Raw genomic sequence first — 21,503 nt, forward strand, 5'->3', positions numbered from 1 at the left:
AATAAAGCTGCCATGAACATTTATTCTGTCATTTGGTTGGACATATATACTTATTCTCAAGTATATACGTAGGAGTGGAATTGTTGAGTGATAGGGTGGTTGTATGTTTGTTTCAGCTGATACCACCAGTTTTTCAAAGTGGTTGTTCCAGTGATACTCTAGTCAGCAAGGTATTAGTTCTAATTTCTTCATATCCCCATCAATACTTGGATTGTCAGTCCTTTAAATTTTATCCATTGTATGGTGGCCTACCTATGTTAGTATTTCTCAACTTTGCTACATATTAGAATCATCAAGTGAACTTCTAAAACTCCCAGTGGCCAAGCTGGATGTTTGCTCCTTATCCATTTGCTGGTTCAGATGATGCACTGTCTGACTGACAGGACAGTTGTCCTGCTTTTGGTGGCAAGTGTCACACAGACTTTTTCTGTTGGGTCACCTCACCTACAGGGCAGGGTCTTTCCAAGACAATTGATGCCTACCTACTTGCTTGATATGTACATAGCAGCTCTGCCCCCACCTAAGCCCCAAAAGGGACTACTCCCTCTGCAGCCCATCTCATTGCCATTATAGGCAGTCTTTTAGAGGTATAGCAGACTTCTTGCCTATTGAGTTTTCCAGGAAGAGTCAGGCACCATTCTAGACAGAGTGACCTGTCTGTCTCTTTAAATGATTCTCTCAACGTCCTCCTCCACTTGCCTTGGGAAAGGGCAGGAAGGAAGTTTCCAAAACTCTAACATCACTCTTCCATTCTTGCCTCTATAAGCTGAAGAGGGGTGAGGGACCAATGGATGACAGAAGTAGTTTTGGGTTCACCTTTTAGTAAGCTCTGTGTAAATGGTCTAGTATGTCTCTTTAGAACCAGTGGACACTTAACATTGTATTTAGTGCTGGAGCCTTTTATGAAACTCCAAGTTGGGAAAAGTTCCATTTAACAATATCTTCTTCCATACCTCTTCTTCTCCTTTTCTCACTTTTTGTTCATTTTACTCACTTCTGTAGAATGTGAGTTATTTCTACCATAGATTTATGGTAACAGAATTAGCAGAGAAATGATGAAGGACCAGTAAGTTGAACTTCAATCACTTCTTGGTGCATATCATAAAACGAAAGTTCAGGGGGCAATGCAACAACGTTTTTACTATTTTCTTGCTAGAGATTCTTTGAAAATCCATTTAATCACAAAAATATAGAGAAGTATAAAAAGAAGTGTGGCACAGAGAGGGCAGCTCCACTCAAAGACCTCCACCTGGCCTACTCAACGGCCTCTCTCATTGCTATTAAGAATGAGGCCCCCCATCTGGGGTTTGGTTCCACCAGCATAACTCATTTCCAGATAGAGTACAGATTGCCAGGGATCATGATGTATGAACAGCCCCAGGAAATGCTTCACTTCATTTTGACCCTTGGGCTTTTAAAGGGGATCATTTTTTAACAGCAGTCCATCAGAATAGTGAACCATAAGTGCTGAGCCACAAAGCATTGGTATGTACTGCTCCCTTATCTTTCATTCTTGTGCTGTGTAGCCTCATAGCTCTTTCTCAGGGACCAACACTGTATGCACTATCCAGAGCCCTCTTTTTGTGGTATGACCTGTCATGTTGCTATGAGGGCCTTTTCATCATAAATGACAATATAAAGGATAGCCATGTTCTTGTTTGAGTCTTCAGTGGGAAACACATTTGACCACTGTTCTGATTTATGTGTCTGAGAGAAGCACTTTCCATTTCAGCCTCATTTTCCCCCACATAAATCCAATACATTGTAGTTGCTGCATCCTTTGACTTATATAATAGTCTTTATATTAGTTATTCTTCATTGCAAACCTGACTCTCAGGTCACTTAGATTTCTGGTGGCTGAAGCAAATGAAGGTGTCAAGTCCTTAGTTGTGAAAGCAGTAAATCACAGACTGGTATGTTGACTGGGATAATTGTATGAACTCAAGCCTACCTTTTGCATAATGGGATCTATATGGTGGATTTTGGTGGCACTGAGTCACACAGCTTTCAGGTCACCTTCTGAAAAGCTAATCAGGTATCTCTTCAGCCCCATGACTCCAACCCATGCTGATTGCACACCCCTCCCTGGAAATTGAATTTGAACAGAGTACTTATGGAGACTACACATGGTGAGAGATCATCCAGGCAATGGTAACAGCCTTATCAGATCATCCCTGCAGTGTCTCCTTGTCCATAGCTCTGCTTCTAGTACTGCAGCCCATTTCCAAGGCTGACTCTTTGTTCTTTCCACCCACCTGCATACTTCTACTATCCTCACTGTAACTTCCCTTTACCATAACTTAGCCAGGGTCTGTGACTGTGACCTGCTACCAGGGAACACTAACACAGTCATTTTAATGTGACTCCAGGATTTGAGGGAAATTCAAAGAGAATATCTGACATTACAAGATGCTGAAATTCCCTTCTTCCTAGTTCCTTGGATTAAAGCATTGGAAGCTGCTCTTATAAAATTTTACTTAGGGAAGGTTACACTTGAAACACTTTATTCCCTATGCCTGAGTTATCATGTAAGAATAGTCTCCCTTCACTTGTAAGAGGCTAGTCAAATGATACATAAAACATGTAAAATTGGTAGGGGTGACTTGGAAGGGTAGGAAAAGTCTGCAAGATTGGATGTTTTGAGGACTCAAGGGTGACTGTGTTGGAAGGTTATGGGTACCAGAGAAAAGCATGAGTTTACAAGATACTGAGGACAAGGAGAAATAGAGAGAAGAGGGAGCAGGAGACACAGAAGACAACTTTGTCAGTTCCTGGTGGCTGCCACCCACATGCGCAGAGGCCGCCACAAGGAGGCGCTGCTGGCTCTGAGACAGCATTTCAAACAGTAGATCCTGCAAGTGTAAAGTGTCTGACACACTGCAGAAGAGCTGAGTGACTATAGCTTGGACTCATCTTAGGAGGAAAAAGACATTTAAAAGGAGTTCTGGATAGAAAAGGAGGCTGTAGAAACTTTTAACACTGTCCAGAAAGACCAATAGGTGCAGAGCAGGTGAAAGTTTCAGGCTCCTGAGTAAGTGGGACTATTTCCTTTCAGCTCTAGGGACTGCTGCACTATATCTCCGTATTTCAGCGACATTCACCTCTAACAGCCTGCTGATGTCCAGCATCCATGAGAAGCCTGGATGGCAGGCCAAGGAACATCTCCAACATAAGAGACAATGGTGGCTGTGCAACTTTAGTGACAACCCTCCTGACATTGATAGGTGAGCTCACTCTAAGTATCCCAGGTCATCTGGTACAATGTCAGATGAAGTTCATCTTAAAGGGGAGGGGTAAAATATTTTTACTTTTTGAAATAAGTTCCTATTGAAGTATAACATATATATAGAAAAAGGGCACTGCTTAATCATTTTCACAAAGTGAACATGCCCATTCAAAAAGCATTAAAAATTAGAATTATCTGCTTTCCAGTAGTTTCCCTCTGGCATTCCTTTCCAGTACCTCCCAAAAGTGCAAACACAATCCCAACTTCGCCCCTGTAAATTAATTTTGCCTGATTTTGAACATTGTATAACCAAAAGCTTATAGCACACAAGTCAGAAAGTTCTGGCTTGTTTTGATGAATGACATTTTAAAAATTCATCTGTGTTGCTGCCAGTAGCATTAGGTTGTTCATTCTCATTTCTTTATAGTATGTCACTGAATGAATATACCACAATTTATTTATCCATTCTATTCACAATTACAGATTTGTGGGTTATTCCATTGGAACTATTACAAATGGTGCTAGTATGAATTTCTATATTGGGTAAGTACCAAGCAGTGGAATTCTGTGTTGGCAATACAGTTTTGGGTTGGAAATGATGCATAGGCATAAATTGACAATACTAAGTCTCTTGTATGGTTTTTGGATCTGAAAAAGGCAAATCCAAATGTGTTTTGAACAACATTGTGAAATAAATGTACAGGATCTCAAAGAGGTTACAGAGAATGAAAGGGTAATTAGCTCTTGCTTAATCACACTTAGCCCAGGATGCTATAGAAAAGTGGTCACAGTATGGGGGAAAAGAACAAAGAAACAAAGCAACAACCTAGAAATGGAAGACAATGTATATGATGCTCCCAAATTGATTGAAGGTATAGGTAGGATAATTTTTTTTACACATGTAACCTTTGTATCTCAAGCCTACTTCTGGGCAGTCCTTCCTTTCTCCATGCCAAACTCTCACCACCACACTGTATTTCTTCCCAGGACATAAATTATTTATAAATTGTTACAGAATTTTTTCATGTGCGTATTAATACAATTTTATGAAGCATTGATATGATGTTTAAAAACACAAGAATTCCAAAATGGTTATAAATAAGTAGTCCCATCCTCCACATTACAAAGGAATACTTATTTATATACATGTACAGAAACCCAAAGTCCATGATACCTTACCATTCCCTAACCAGACAGAATGAAGCTGCATGCACACAGTACCAGGATACTTTGAATGGAGAAAGAACACAGGTATTTGGCATTTGTGATCATGGTCTGATGGAGTGAAAGAGAAACATGGTTGAATTCATTTAGATGTTGGCCCAGTCTAAGACCTAGAGGGATTCAGATTGGTCACAGGCATTTTTTAAAAAAAATCTCACTTAAAACCACTAGGCTGAGATTAATTCACCAACATACAATAAAAGCCAGTTTTTAACATAGCAATGTGTTGAGCCACTACAGGTACCCTTCATTTTTTCTAGGAGAGAAACTCAGTACTTTGGACTGTCAGTCTGATAGCATTCCATCTTCCATAAGAACTTAGTTCACTCAAAAGGCTGCTGTATAGTCATTAGTCAATTTACTTTGTCAGGTTTCTAAGACACTTTAAATATTCTGAAAAGCAAGAGCTTTTGGCTTAAAAACAACACACTGTTGGTGCAGAGTATCAATCATAACATGTTCCAAAACTCCAATAGTTCTCCCTCAAAATGTGGAACAATTTTATTTCATGTTTGTTTATTTTGCAGGAGTTAAATCGCCTAACTGCTATCTTAGGGTTTGATTGAAGCAGTCCTAGAAAAATAAGTTCCAGAAAGTACTAACTGCTTTCACTCAGACAAGGTGACCTGTGGCAAGGGTGAGAATGTTATTTGTAATGTTGTGGATCAATAAGGAGCCAACATTCCTATCCAGTGTTTCTAACTCATCCTTTTATCTAACAGAGTCCAGAAAGCTAGGAGTTTAATGTTGGGTGTGTTCATGGAGGTGGGGTGAATCTCTGTGAATGTCTTGTATTTTTTGCCCATCTTCTGTACAAAGGCAGTGACCACTTTTGTTCCATGCTGTCTTTTCAAGGATATTTGTATAGTGAACAGCCTGGGAGAATACAGTACCTTTTTTTTGGAGGGCAGATTTGGTCCCTGGTTCTTGGCCAAGACAAGTGCAAAGTTTGAACAAGTTTTCATGAGCCCTTTCATAAGATTGGGATTTTCCTAAACCCAAGTTTACTCAGGGTTACTCAGCTTTGACACAAGCCCACTGTGTATAATAGTATCCAGTAGGATCTACCTCTTCATTGCCTCATTCCTGTGACACTTGCTCCTTCATTGCTTTAGATGGCAGCAGGCACATATCTAGGATCCTTCTATTTGGGAAACAAATTGGACCTGTTTCTGATTCAGAATCTTTGGCAGTATATGACTGCTTCTTCACTTATCATGGAGTTACATTCCTAAAAAAATCATATGTTTAAAAAAATCATAAGTAGAAAATGCATTTAATATATTTCATCTACTGAACACCACAGCTTAGCCTAGCCTACCTAAAATGTGCTCAGAACACTTACATTAACCCATAGTAGGGCAAAATCATCTAACACCAATTCTAATTTATAATAGTCAAATCTCTCATGTACAGACATAGATGCATATTTTGTAGATATGATAGGAAATGAAAACACAAAGCACAATATGTAAAAGCCACTGGCAACATGGCATACTATAGAGATTGGGTTGTTTTCTCTTGTGATCAATGGTGCTGACTGGGAGCTGTGGCTCATTGCCACTGCCCAGTATCACAAAAGTATCCTACTGTCTATCTACAGCCTGAGAAAAATTAAAAATTTGAAGGACAGTTTCTACAGAATGTATATTGCTTTCATACCTTCATAAAACTGAAAAAACTTGAACCATTGTAAGTTGGGGATGGCGTAATGGTGTCTACAAGGAAGATAGCCAGGATCCATTACCACATAAAGCTATTTTTGAATTTGGAAGAAAGGAAATAGAAAAGAAAGCATCAGTAATTTTTTTTCAGTCCAACTACCTGATAATTTAATTTCAGGTACTTCTCTGAGGCCTTGAGTTCAATAATTTGCATTATAGTTATGGGGCCTAATGAAGTAGTTATCTTTTCCCATAATACTAAATAATTTCAAGAATTTTAAAGAGCAAAAGGGATTTCCATAGAGAAAAGAATAAAAACTACATTTTTCAGAAAAGCAATCATACACACAAGTGAACATAATCAACGACATATTTTCTTACTTAGAAAAATTTAAACCATGACGCAAGTTGATTATTTGGACACTATTACAAAGAATTTAAACATGCAAGCTTGACTATGAAAGATCAGCCTGAGCCATTTTGGCAAAGTTTGTGTTTAATATCATAGTTCCCATAAGCATCATAGAAGTCAAACATTTCTCTGTTCTTTGTGGTCATTGGGATTCCAGAAATGTTGTATAGAGAAGTTCGTTAACTCACATAGAAAAATCAGATATGCTAGGTCAGAGATGAACTGGCATTTCCACATTTTATAATGTAATGTGGAAAAATTCAGAAATGAAGACGACACAGTTGGTACTATATTCAAAGCAAACATTGGCACATTGGATACAAGAAAAGCATTTTACAATAATATTTTGTTGGTTCATTACAATTTTCCAGCTTGTATTTCTAAAATGGGACGTGTCCTACAATGTAGTATCAAAAACCAGACACCTGATATAAAAAGCCAAATATAAAGACATAAAAGACAATAGTGACATTCAACCTCCTGCAGATAAAAGACCATCTGGACATAGGCCTGAAACGAGCAAGACGCTGTCCACAGCAATTTCGCCAGTTTTGCCCTTGCCACGTTCTGCTTCAAAAATGATCTAATAATGGAGAAGGAACAAAACATTATTTCAAAATATTCAAAACAATGATATAATCAAGTTATTTAACAGTTATTAACCAGGACTAAACTCGTGTTCCTATTACATAGTAAAATATAAAAAGGATGCTGGGAAGCACTCTAAAGCTGAGAGGGGCAAGGTTTAAGAGGAAATTTCAGAATTCCCATTTAAAGAAAATAAGTGAAAATAAAAAGAATTAGTTTCTTTATAAAAAATCCATTTAAAGGGAACTTGATATTCCCACGCATCTAATAACAGAACTATTTGGCTGAAAGGTCTGTAATCCCAGTGACTTGGGAGGCTGAGGCAGGAGAATTGCAAGTTTAAGGCCAGCCTCAGCAAGTTAGCAAGGCCCCAAGCAACTTAGTAAGACCCTGTCTCAAAATAAAAAAAATTTTTAAAGAGCTGGGGAAGTGGCTCAGTGGTAAAGCACCCTGGGCTCAATTTCCAGTAACCCCCACCTCCCCTCAAAAAAAAAAAAAAAAAAAAAAAAAAAAAAGAAAGAAATTGTTTATGCACTTGTAAATGGTCTGAAATATCATTTTTCTAATGTATTGAAACATGTTTCATAATATGGTACAATCATTTTTTACTTAAGAAATTTATTAATAATCAAGAGAAACTTCTCTTTATTTTAGAAATTTCCAATGTATAGAGAACAGAGGATGAATACTAAAAAAATTATCTTTATATTGAATGCAAAATAACAGGGAACTCATTTAACAAAATTAAGGACACACAGTGACTGTTTTATATTCACCCACTCATGTAAACACATTTTTAAAATAAACATGATTAGAATAAATATTTGCTGAATGAATATTTATAAGTTTCTTTAATATTGTAATGCTTTTAAAATAGTTTGCATTGATTTTTATAACCAGAAATTATTAAAAACTCAATAATTATGAAAATAATGCTAGCTCTAATTTATGGAGAACCTATTCATTATAATTCTAAAGAGGAATATATCTCCCTCACTTCCCATATGTCTCCCAGAAAGAAGGGAATAGGCTTAGTGGGATACTTCTCAGTATCAGAATTATGCAGATTTAGAGGACAGAAAGATGATTCTGATTCAAAGATGATTAGGGTTACCCTGCATCAAAAGCTTTAGAGAGAAAAGAACATTTAATTTGGAACATGTTATTCTTCTTTAAAATGACACACACATATATTATGGAATGCAACAACAGACTAAATTTGTCCAGAGTGGGTATGACTAAATTAAAATATGTATTCATGTGGGAAGGAAAATGCAAAATATGAAAACGCTCATGTTATTGTGATGTGATTAATCAATCTTTACTTTTTTCAATAAAGTAATTCCCTTTGTCTTTTCTAAACATCTAAAATTAAATTCAGATTTACAGAAAACTGGCATTTCAAAAAATGATCCTTTAAGCATCATGCTCAGGAGAATGCCATTATGCAAATAGTCACCTTACCAACAGCATCTTCTTTTTTGCTTTGTAAATAATCATGAAATGGTTTTCAATGTGACAGAGATGAAGCAACTTTAAGCTTATTGCCATCACTGTATCCAGCTTTCCCAGGCTCTCCAAAGAGAAAAGAGGAGACCTCAGGGGGACAAATGGGAGTGATAAGAGCCTATGACTGCCACTTCTCAGACTGCTTGCTTTTGCTTTCAAGCTGGGTACATTTTCTTAAGAACTGTTGGAAACAAGCTATTACTAAGCATCCAGAGAAAGTACACTGGGTTTTGAAATTTTTTCTTCTTCTATTTTCATCTCAGGAGGGAACTTCTTTTAGGAAGATATTCCCTTTGGGTAAATTTATTTAATTATTTATTTATTTTTGGTACCTGCGGTTGAACTCAGGGGCATTGAACCACTGAGCCACACCCCCAGCCCTATTTTGTATTTTATTTAGAGACAAGGTCTCACTGAATTGCTTAATGCCTCGCTTTTGCTGAGGCTGCCTTTGAACTCATGATCGGCCTGCCTCAACCTCCCAAGCCACTTGGATTACAGGCGTGCGCCACTGCACCTAGCATCGCTTTGGATAAATTTAAAAAGGTAAAGGTGGGCCAAAAAGCAGATGGCTCACAGCAGCGGCAGTGGGCAGGATAATGAGGGTGAGTATATCTGCATCTTGGGATATGGAGTTTTTTCCATCGTGAAACCCCTGACTGATATCCCCTGGATAACTAGAAATGTCAGAATAATTATTGGCATAGTAATTTGTGTTTGCTTTTCACTGTATTTTTGCCTACCCTGGTCCAAAAACACTTAGGCAGGCTTTTAATGTTCTCTTCCTGATGTTTGTTTTCCACAAGTTTACCCTTCTATTTCCTCTTTTTTATCAGTCTGGGAAATTGAACCCAGGGCCTCATACAACACCAGATTTTAAAATTTTGAGACAATTTAGGTCTCACTAAGTTGCTGAGGCTGGCCTGGAACTTACAATTCTCCTGCCTCAGTCTCCCAAGCTGTGTGCCATGATGCCCAGCTAAGCTTAATCTCCTTGAGAAGTTTATATTAGTAGAAGGTGGAGGGCTAAAAGGAGAAGCAGTGAAGGGGAGAAGTAAAGATTCTCCAGAACTAGGAAGGCACACCATTGCTTTTCCCTAGCAGAGCTCGGAGTGAAAGATGGATGCTTGATGTTCCTAGTGTTCATAGTGACAAGACTCTGACCTCAGTAAAGGGTTCTGTGTATCAGCCTGGAACAGAAGTTGAAGCAATGAATGGTTCAAGGGGTCACATGGATGCAGAAAATGTAGGTACCCATGGCTTCCACAATGAAATCAAGATGTCTGGGGCACTTTCAGCCTTCAGGAAGCTCAGCCCACCCTAAGGAAGGGACTCCCTTGTGAACAAATACCTGAGATGGAACTTCTTGCTAGCCTAACAAGATTGGGCTTTGGATTCAGATAAAATTTTATTTAAGGAAGCAATGCAACTTATCTTGTATGCTCAAGATTATGGAATAAAAGTCACCATATGTTACAAATATCCATAGCCAATATGGCAATGCTAATGCATTGGAATTACATGCTTTAGACAGGATTCTTTAGCTTCTCCAACTTCAGTATCCCCCACTAAGGTTTCCCATGGAACTGAATGAAAAATTCAGGACATAGGTGCTAATGTGTGAGCATTCCTTTCAAACGAGCACTGTTGTGTTATAGTGTGATAGCTGGCCAGGTTCTTTGGAAGCAAGTTTTCAATGTTGTGCATTAAAAAACACTGTTTTGATGGTGAATCTACCTCAAGTTACCATGGTATATAACAAATAATCCCCAGCACATGAATTCAGTCAACAAGGAGGTCATTATGAATATTGTGGAGAGGCATATTTCAACTCTCCAACAGGGTATGTCATCCCCATATAACATGGCTCAGTGCCACAGTCCCCGAAACATGCTACAAACACAATGATATAAACATATGGATTGGATTTGTATTGATTCAAATGTACTGTGATGAGAATAAACTTGTATTATTGTGTGTGTCAGTTACGAACAAGTACTGGCTGCTTTTCCTTCAGAGGGGAAGAGTGATTAGGGAATTCATTAACTAGGGACCAACATACACTTTCATTACAGTCACATCTTATGAGGCATTTTAAAATAAGATATTCTGTTTTAATTAAAATGTGACAAGTAAATGAAAAGATGTTAAATTTAATGTTTGACACTAGAGATAGGCTCTGTGGTCTGATGCACATTGCTAAGAAATATGACTTTACTTACATTAATAATCTTTCACAAACAAAGTATTAATTAAATTTCAATGTATGGATCTACTAATTGTTCTTCTTTTGATCAACTCTTTATGTACCTTCTAGTTGGTACTCTATCTTATCTTTGTCCTTTTCACACTGACCAAACTTTTCCCCAGGGCCCACATAGCTCCCTCCAGGGTCTGTTCCATTCCCTCCTTATTTCTCTTTGATACTTCCCTCTAACAAAACAACTCCTGCAAAGGCTACTAGCCACCCCTTGATGATCTGACTCAATAAAGTCTTCATCATTTTTATCCTATTTGTTTTTTCTGTTTCATTCCATTAACCAACTTCCTCTTAAAACTCTGTTTCCTTTTCCTTTATTAAATCCACTACATAGTGAAGAATCAACTCAGCAGGTCAGGATGGTCCAGATGCTGCACATCCTTAAGAAAATTTGGCCCATAGCTGGTTCCTGGGAGATAATTTCTAAGACCTTGGAATATCCTATTGGATTAAGTTTTCTTTTTTTGGTACTGGAGACTGAATCTAGGGGCACTTTACCACTGAACTACACTGCCAGTCATTTTTTAAATTTTTGTTTTGAGATAGGGTTTTGCTGAGTTGCTTAGGGCCTTGCTAAGTTGTTGATGCTGGCTTTGAACTTGAAATTCTCCCACCTCAGCCCACCAAGTTGATAGGATTACAGGTGTGTGCTACTGTACCTGGCTTATCCTACCTGATTAAGAGTACCTTTGTTTACCTGGGATCTTGGGCCAAGTCAGATGGTTTATACTAACAATGTGATTTATGGTGGGGGCCTTGGGTTACATGGTAGCAAGTGAGACTAGAGACTAGATAACTAAGGTCAGCTATGCTGTGGTCACATGGGCAGACCAACACATAAAAAAACTTGGACACCAAAACTTGGGTGAACTTTTCTGGTAGGCAATACTTTGGGAGTATTGTCACACATGATTACCAGGAGAATTAAGAGCTTCTTATATGACTCTACTGGGAGAGGAAAACTACAAGATTGTGCCTGGGCCCTCCTGGATTCTGTACTATATGCTCTTTCCCTTTGCTTATTTTAATATATGTAAGCTGTAATTGTCACTAGAACACCTTTTATGAGTTCCATGAGAACTTTTAAGGAATCATTGAAACTGAGGGCAGTCTTGGGGACCCCTGACAATAGCCACTCTCTCAATTCAATTAACACAACATTTAACAAGTCATTTTCTGGCTTCTATCTACCGTGCTAAGTTCTGCACATAGAATGGATGAGAAGGACAACTCTGATACATTAAGGAATGCATAGCCTAGATGGGGAAGAAGCAGGCAAGAGGAATCTGACACTAACAGTTCATTGTCACAGAATGTGATATCATTCACAAACATCCTCATTAGGTGTGCTGATTAATTGCCTTGTTTGTTTGGTTCCAGAATGTAAGCTTTCCAAATGGAGGGGAAATTCTTATTCATCTTTGTATCCCCAGTGCCTCAGTACTTTAATAAGCATTTCATTTATTGAATCATTGAGAAAGATTGTAAATATCCAGCTTGATCATTTTTTCCACTTACACTTTTGGTAGTATCAATCCCTCGATACAACTGAATTTTTCCTGTCTTCCACCTTTCATCCTCACTCTTGGTCTCTTCCCATGCCAGGGCATTGTTACTATTTTTCACGAACACTCGAAGTTTCCCTACTTTGTCTCCAGCCAGTCGATAATCAAAGAGCAAGCAGAAGTTGTTTTGGGGCTGCAGGTCTGGGAGGAGAAGTTTCAACCGACCAATGTCCTTCCTGTGACCTACCAATGCTGGAACTGCCATATAATAGCCAACGGCTTTAAGAGAAGAAGAGGGAAAAAAGGCACAGTTAATGAGGCCATTGTAAAGGATTTGGCTATGATAATTAGCTATGAAAATGAATAAAAGTATGCTATAGGGAAGGCTGATATCCTTTTCAAAAATAGGAACAAATTTTTCATGCTAAAATAGATTTTAGAGATTACACAATCGATATCCTTTGCTATACCATGAAGAAAATTGAGGGTCAGAGCAACTGAGAGATTTGTCTACAGTCACAAAACTTGATAGTAGCAGATATGGAAAAAGATTCTAATTAAATGGTCCTTTAGAACTGCAGGCAATTTGTAGCTAATAGAGAACTTGTGCTTCCGAACTTCATTTCCACCTTGGCTGTTTGAATCTTGGAATGCATTTCCCCATCAAATCAATGACGTGTATGATGGCCAAATCCTTAGGTAGGTCCATAGAGTGGTGTTTAATTCACAACATATCTGACTTTGTCCTGATGGTTTCATGAAGCTCAACTACCATGTGTAACATATCACTCTGAGCTCTGATTTAGGATGACAGGGGTCCATCTCTTTCTATGCCTTCAAATATTCTAACTATCTTTTAAGCTGTGGTAGTTGACTTGTTCATCTCCAATTTTCTGTTGTGTCTCTGATGGATTTGGGCAAAAACTCTTGCAGTGTGGGGGTCTAAAGAAATGTGATGAGAAGGAGGAAGGCACTGGAGAAGGGATAGAATCTTCTGTTAGTGGAATTCTTGGAAACATTTTAAGGACCCAGGCATGTCTTAGTTTTCATTGAATCCAGAGACTGTCATGTCAGGTCCTCTTTGTTGGCTAGTAGGGTTGCCAGATTCAGCAAACAAAAACACAGGATGCTCGGTTAAGTTTGAATTTCAAATAAACCATATATCAAAGACATACTAAAAAGTATTCATTGCCTATCTGAAGTTTAGGCATCCTAGACTTCATCTAGTAACTTTATCAGTTACACCCTCTCTTCTATGTTCCATTGTGGCAGGCTTCCTCTTCTATCCCAGCTAAAGCTTACTTTGAACTGTCCTTGAGTGTCTGTCCATCCAATAATATGGGTTCAGCCCATGTTTCTTTTCTATATTTAGCTCTGTAGGGAAAGACAAGCCTGCCTAGTGATGCAGAAGCTGAGAACCCTGGGGTCATTTGTAAATTGGGTATTTGTAAATAGGAGACTTCCTGTTGATGGAAAACTCACATAAGACATTGCTGCCTGAGCTGTCAAGATCCTGAAATAATGGATGGGCTCCCAAAGTGAGATAACTCTGGTAGAAATATATAGATGACATGATGGAATAAAGGAGAAATTCAAGTTAGTTACCAACAACATAGTTTCTCCAAATATGTATTGTTGTTGGTCTGGTCCTGTGCCTACCCTGAATCTTTAGTGATAGTTCCACTTGCACAACTGTTCTAAAAAAATTCTTGGGCTGGGGTTATGGCTCAGTGGTAGAGCACGTGCCTAGTATGTGTGAGGCTCTGGGTTCAATTCTCAGCACCACATATAAATAAATGAATAAAATAAAGGTCTACTGACATCTAAAATTTTTTTAAAAATTAAAAAAAATTCTTATCAGTGGATATCCAAGTTTTCTGACTGTATGTGAGGGCTTGAAATGAAAGATCTCAGGGAGGAATTTGACCCAAGGTAGGATCTACAAGGATCTTTTAACTGAAGCCTGAGCCTGTACATCCCCAAATAAATAATTTGACTGGGAAGGAACTGGAGTCCATGAGGTGTAATGGTTGTCCCTAGTTATATAGACAGGCTTCAGGAGACAGTTGTTCAATGGGAAAGCTAGGGCTTATCAATAGTGTTGGAGTAGGCAGTGGAAGGGGCAGGAAATCCACAGCTTGGAGATGAGGTTGAGCAAAATTCAAGGGCAAGTGGTCAGAAAGAAATCCTCAAACAACAGAATGGAAAGCTCATTCCAGGAGTTCAGATTGTTAATTTGATACTCATCAGGGTTTTGATGCTTTGAGCAGCTGCTCTAATAAAACTCCAGGTTTAGACAGAGGTCATATTTCCTTTTGAGATGAATTTCCCCAAAAAACATAAAACAGAACTACAGAGCATCATGGTTGGAAAATGGAGAAAGGAGCAACATCTTTCTGCCTTTTCCCCAATACCCTTAAACTTTACATGAATCCCATCATTTTCTCTCTCAGAAGCAGGAGGGTAAATATAAAAGAAAATTTCCGGAGCACCCTTTGTGAAAGCAGGTGAGTAGAGGAGGGATTAGAGAGAATACATACTGGTTCAAGTTAATCATCCATCAGAAGAGAACTCAGAAGGTCTAAAGGTTTCCAAAGGTGACAAAACTCTGACCTAAGGAGTGACAGGAATACTAACCCTCCATCATTGGAGAGGCTTCTTTACTTTTGCCCTATTGCAGAACATGAAAGAATCAAATCTAAATACCATTATCTCGATCAGCAGGATTCCAGTCAAAATCATCTTCTCTATCTTGTTTCCAGTCACAGACCCCATGATCAAAGCTGCAGTCAGCTGAGACATTTAAATCTGCAAAAAGCACATTTCACAAACATTAATAACATTAGAAAGATAGCTAATATTTAGAGCTTTGAAAGCTCTATTTTCAGTTGCATAGAGTATAGATCATGGCAACTTAAAATGCCCTTAGGGATGATATCTAACCAGACACCCTGTTTTGAGTTAAGTCTGTGATGTCATTCTTTACAAATTCTGCTGTGATCTTAAGAAACAATTACAAAACTAAAAAACCTATTAAAAATAATTAATGGGTAAGAATCCCATGAGCAAAGCAATGCAGGGAATATAACCAATTGTTCATAAAATTCAGGCCAGAAAATAAATTCTCTTCTACAGAAATAAACAAGTGAAAAGCTTGCTAGAACTTTTCCGATGATTTGTGGAATAGTTTCATGTAGTGCATGACTTACTAACATTCTTTTAGTAGCAAGTATATAAATCATGTTTTTTATTTGCTATATTTTATGATGTTTTCTCATCTTGGGGGATCTTGAAAACCTAGGGAGCAACTTCCCCCTTCAGAGTTAGCTAATTCCAAGATAGTAAACACTTTATTTGGGAGCATGTTTTTCATATGCAAGCCAACCACCCACTTTATCTAATTCTCATACACTATTATGGTTTGGATCTGAAATGTCCCCTATGTACTGAAGGTTTGATCTCCAGGCTGTGGTGGTATTGGGAGGTAGTGCAACTTTTAGGGGGTGGAGCCCAGTGGAAAGAAATGAGGTCAGTGGGGTTATGCCCTTGAACAGGATATTAGGATTCTAGGCCCTTTCTGTCTCTTTCTTTCTGCTTCCTGGCTGCCATGAGGTAAATGGTTTGTTCCACCATGTGCTCCCTGCCATGATGTTCTGCCTTATCAAAACAATGGGGCCAAGTGAGTATGGATCAAGACTTCTGAAGCTGTGAATCAAAATTAATTTTCCCCCTTATAAGTTGATTATCTCAGGTATTTTGTCATAGCAATAGAAAGATGACTAACACACATAACAAACCAATATTTCCCCTGTCTTAAATCATTTCAGGGCCAGACAACAGACAGGGACAGCCCCTGTACCCCAAAGCACTCTACAATTATTCACACTAGCCAATCCTAAGCAGTTTTGCCTGCTTTGTCCTGCCTTTCTTTCCACAGAAACCACAATAGGGCCATGGCTTAGGCTTTCCCCTTGCTCCTGCTTCATCCCCCTGACCCTAATCTGCTGTTTCTCTGTGGCCCTGTGTGGCATGGTATGCCCCTTCTCTTGGGAACGGAAAGTAATAAATCCTTCTTTAAATGGCATTGTCCTCTTCATGTTGTCACTCAGTCACTTCCATCACTTAAAAATCCCACAGGTACAAATGAGACATTAAGTGACAAAACCATCATTTCTTTACTTCATGATTCCAACATTCCAGTTAGATATTTGCCAGTGGTATGGTAGATCAAATAAGCTGACACACTGCTGGTTTCTAAATTGTTTCTGGGTTTTTATGATAGAATTACTGTCATGTTTAGAAGTGTCAGAGAAATCTAATAGTGGAGTCAGCTAGTATAGGTTTTGAACTAGTGCCTCTGGTTACTTTAATGTAGGTCAGAGGTCAGCAAACTAATATCCTGGCCTACTGCCTATTTCGGTAAAGTTTTATTGAAGCACACCTTACCCATTCATTTACATATCATCTATAGCTGCTGTTGAGCTACAAGGACAGAGTTGAGTAGTTGCTGCACAGACCATATGGCTCATAAAGCCTGAGCTATTTACAATCTGGCCCTTTCCAGAGAAAAGTTTGCTGACTCCTAATGTAGAAAACAAAAAATACCATTGTGAAACAGGGAGAAGACTGAGATACTTCTGATTGAAAGCTAAGCCTAGCTTTTGGCTCTGATTTGGGGGCTTTAGCTGTATGTGCTAAGGAATAAAGGAATGGAAAAGAAAGGAAATAAGTTCAAAAGCTGTTGATTCTTGACTTTCAATCTACCAAATATTTTCACAAACAGTATACCATTTGATTTGATTGTCAAAAGTCTATCATCAGATCCATTTTTAGGCAAGTAAAACTGAGGATCATAAGTGATTTGTCCAAGTTCTGCAGACAATGAGTGCTAGAATTAGACTTGAATCCCAAAGCAGACTGAAATCTATTCTGCATATATCCTAACTTAGTACAAGTACACTGCCCATTTTCTCACTTTCCTTTCTTCTTAACCCACTATTTTCCCCTGTCATCAAAGACAGTTTATTTCTCATCCCAATTTTAAAATAAAAAAATACCAAGTAATACTTGCTTCTTCCTCAATACTCTTTAATGAGTGCTATTACTAGTTTGAGAAATTGATGTTACCATTCCCACAAATAATGGGGCATCCGTTTTTCAGTTGGTTTATATGGTGACACATTTGTCCCCAACTCCCCATTCTTCTTCAACATGTGGGAAATGGGGCATGCAAACTGAGATTAGGGACCAGCGTATAGAAATCCATTCCATAAAGAGGTATAATTCAAGTCTTTGTTCTCATACTACTTCATTAGTTTAGCATTTCATGGTTTGCAAAGTGTTTTCAAATATATTCTCTGATTTAATTCACATCAACCTCAAAGCAGGTGCTGTTGGTGCTGCATCAACATCTGTCAGTACTTATGTTCCCTTGCAGGCATAAGGATTTCTACTGCATATACCCACAACTCTCTATGAAGGTGTTCTCTGGTAGAAGCATGCTTGGGCCAAGCCGGGATGTTAGAATGCTGGTGAGTTCCTTCCCTAGGGAGAGCTCTCAATCAGTGATGGACAGAAATTCATGGATAAATAGTTCTTTTTTTTTTTTTTTTTTTTTTTTTTGCGGTGCTGGGGATTGAACTCAGGACCTTGTACTTGCAAGGCAAGCACTCTACCAACTAAGCTATCTCCCCAGTCCATGGATAAATAGTTCTGTGTCCTTGCCTTTGGGTAGAACCAATAGGTGCTGGAAATGAATGCAGACTGAAGTCAGACGAGTCCAGGAGCTATTCAGTTCTGCAGAAGGGCTGAGAGGCATGGAGGTCCAGTCACCACAGTGGTGCCCTCCCCTACTTTCATGGCAGTGTAGGAGAGCCAGGGAATTAGCACCCTCTTGGAGCAGCCTTTAATTAATGTCAGATGGGAGTCGGTGCCTGTATACCCCAGCTCCCTTATCCCTCCTCTAGAATAATTCTAAGCCTTTATTTCATACTATTTCCCAGATTTCTCTAATTAGATTGAGCTCCAGTTCCTCATGGTGGAAACTTGCCTGGTAACACACCATTTATTGGCTCCTTCTATCCCTTGTCTAATTTCCTCATGCTGCATTCACTGCTTCTTGGGATGCCTCCCCCATAAACCACTTGCACACAAATTCTTGTCTCAGTATCTCTTTTGAGGGAACCCAGCCTTAGATAGCACCTAAGAGAGGAGTATTGTTCTCATTCCATTTTCATGTATGAAATCAATGAGGAAAGCAAGTCTAAATGACAAGTCTAAGGCAAATATCAAGTGGAATAGTTGGGATGTGTGCCTGAATCTTTTGATTGGGACTGAGTTCTCCTAGATGCTTTATTCAAAGACTGTCATATACCCCTGAACAAAAATTTCAACTTTCTGTGTTTCATTAAGGATCATGAAAGAAAAAGTAAAATAAGAAACCTGGTCAGTTTGGGGATCCAATGAGGACTCAAATAATTCCTATGGGCACTTAGCAAGTGTGAAGCAGAGCTGGGGTAGAAACTGTGAGCACTGGCAGGGCTGTGCTATGAAACTCCTTTTTCCTAATCAGGAAAATGGGCAATAGGATGTCTAATGCAGAGAATTTTTTTTAAAGGGGGAAAACAAGATATATGTAGGAGCTGGGTCACGGGTTACTAGCCTTTGAAAAGTTTTTAGTAGATTTTCAGATCAAATTTGAAGGATGGAACCAGAGAGGCACTTTCTTCATGGTGGAGACCATTCCATAAACCAAAAAGATAGAACTAAAGAATATACTTGCAGGGCAAACACAAAAGGGAATCTAATTAGCACAAGGTCAGCACTATCATCTACAGTAGTAAGTGAAAGAAAATTTGAAAAGAGAGGACAAAGGCATTCATACTTAACACCAAGGGAAATCTGCATAGAGGTCTCAGTTATAGCCACATATACTAGTTCTAAACAAACTGAAGAACTAGGCATCATGCCCAAGAAATTCAGGTTATAAAGCTTTGGTAAACTGATCATAAAAATGGTACCAATTCTTATCTCTCCCTATATCTACACTCTGTAACACAGGCTGAGCATCCCTAATCTGAAATCCAAAATGCTCCAAAAAATCTGAAACTTTTTGAGTACTGACATGAATACATAAGTGGAAAATTCCACAGCATAAAATTTGTATGCACAGAATTGTTAAAAATATTATATAAAATAACCTCCAGGCTATGTGTATATGGTATATATGAAACAAATGAATTTTGTGTTTAGATTTGAGTTCTATCCCCATGATGTCTCATTTATGTATATGCAAATATTCCAAAAATCTGAAATTGGAAAGACTTCTGGTTCTAAGCATTTCAAACAAGAGATACTCAACCTGTATAACTTTGTAGCTCCTTTCCCAACCTTTAAGTCTAGGCTGGCCTTGTGACTTGCCTTGGCCAGTAGAAAATGATAGAAGTGATACTGTGCCAGTTCTGGGCCTAGACCTCAAAAGACCTGTTTGCCTCTGGTCTGTTTCTTGGAACTCTGCCACTGTCTTATGAGAACAACCTTGGATGAGATGGTTGAGGGATGAAAGGCCACATGGAACAGAGCTAAGCAAGTTCAGTTGTCCCAGATGAGGCCCCAGACATATGAGAGAGCCCAGCTAAGATCATCAAAGTCAGAAAGCAGGTCCACAACTGACTCCAAGTGTGTGGTTGAGCCCATACAACCCAGCTTAGGTTGGTACACTGCCCAGATGATTCAGGTTCATAAGCAAAAATCAACATTTACTGCCATAAATCATTGAGAGTTTGTGGTGGTTTGTTACACAGCATTATTGTGGCAATTGGTAATGAATTCAGGAACATTAGACCAGATTTTAGTACATGGCAATTTTCAGGTTGTACACCCTCAGGTGTTGGAGTAATTTTCTCCCACCTTCACTTTTATAGTCTGCCTCAATTCTATCTTCCCAGTGTCAGATGGGAGGGAAGAGAGAAGAAAATAGCCATACCATATTATAATTATTGGTACTAATCATGCAAGGACCTACTATTTTAATATCAGTACTGTGTATCATGATCTAATGATTTTTCACTCAGGGGTTTATGAATGAAGCAGTGATTCCAAATCAATCACCTCATTCTATGAATAAATGAAAAAGACATGGGACAATGGTGAGAAAGCATATATTTGGGAAAAAGCATTATTTACCTTTTTGCTCCAGTTTGGAATTTGGCACTTTTTGGATAAGAACCAGACCAAAATCACCTGCTTCGTTCACCTTAGGAGCTGATAAAGGACACTTGGTTAGTGAAGGAAAGAAAACCTCAAATCCCACATGGTCAGAAGGCAAGGATCAAATCACTGAACAAAGAAGGTTTTATTATGCATTCTAATCACAGAACATATTAAGTCAGTGTCTGCCATTTCCAAATCATTCACATTGATTCCAGTTTCCTTATTTAGAGCATCTTTTTGCAGAGGTTCTCTTAGGTGAACTAAGCATCTACATTCCTGAAACATCCCTTCTCACCAGGTTTTGGAAACACTTTCTTGAGTTTTTCACTATTAAAGGAGATAATGTCAACGGTGTGGTATTTCTTGCATAGGTGGGCCTGCGTCTACTTACCCTTTGATTAATTCAACTTGACATTTGTATATTTGACCACCAGTCATAGAGTCAAGAATAGACAAGGCAAAATATAGAGGGAGCGAAAAATGTCCAATGAGAAGGAAATAGTCTCAGTGTAGGGATCCAGGCTGGGTTAATACAGAAGCTGTCTTGGAAGTGCTGAGAGTTTAGTGGGGTTCTACACAGCAACTGGTGAAAAGAGAGATATGGTGGTCACCGAGCTCATGCAGAAACCTTAATCTCTATTATAGCATCTCCCCTATGATTTTCTATTTTGCCCTTTCAAAGTATAACCACACAGCTTTGAAGTTCCCATTTCATAGAGTGGATCAGTGGAAAGTATCTTTAAGAAGTAAAAAGGTAGAGCTTGACAGAACCACGTGGTGAAGGTCTCTCTGATTTGGGAGGAAGGCCTTATGGAGATTTTGGCAGCTAGACAACTGTGCTTGCAGAACAAGCAGCTTCCTGGGCTGCTAGTGGGAAGACAGGGTCTGCCCCAAACAGGGAATG

At 38.7% G+C, this 21,503-nt stretch overlaps 1 protein-coding gene across 1 annotated transcript in view; it reads right to left on the reverse strand.

The window, feature by feature from the left end:
* Window positions 1–6,556: 6,556 nt before the first annotated feature.
* Window positions 6,557–21,503, reverse strand: part of EGFL6 (EGF like domain multiple 6) — a 65,267-nt gene continuing 50,320 nt past the window's right edge. The window contains exons 9-12 of the mRNA XM_079123186.1: window positions 20,573–20,650; window positions 15,095–15,196; window positions 12,402–12,667; window positions 6,557–7,109 (exon numbers count right to left, since the gene is read on the reverse strand). Of these exons, the coding sequence (XP_078979312.1) occupies window positions 6,999–7,109; window positions 12,402–12,667; window positions 15,095–15,196; window positions 20,573–20,650 (557 nt within the window). The 3' untranslated portion in view covers window positions 6,557–6,998. The remainder of the gene's footprint in view (window positions 7,110–12,401; window positions 12,668–15,094; window positions 15,197–20,572; window positions 20,651–21,503) is intronic.

The sequence above is a fragment of the Sciurus vulgaris genome (genome assembly GCF_902686455.1).
Source record: "Sciurus vulgaris genome assembly, chromosome: X".
Lineage (NCBI taxonomy): Eukaryota > Metazoa > Chordata > Mammalia > Rodentia > Sciuridae > Sciurus > Sciurus vulgaris.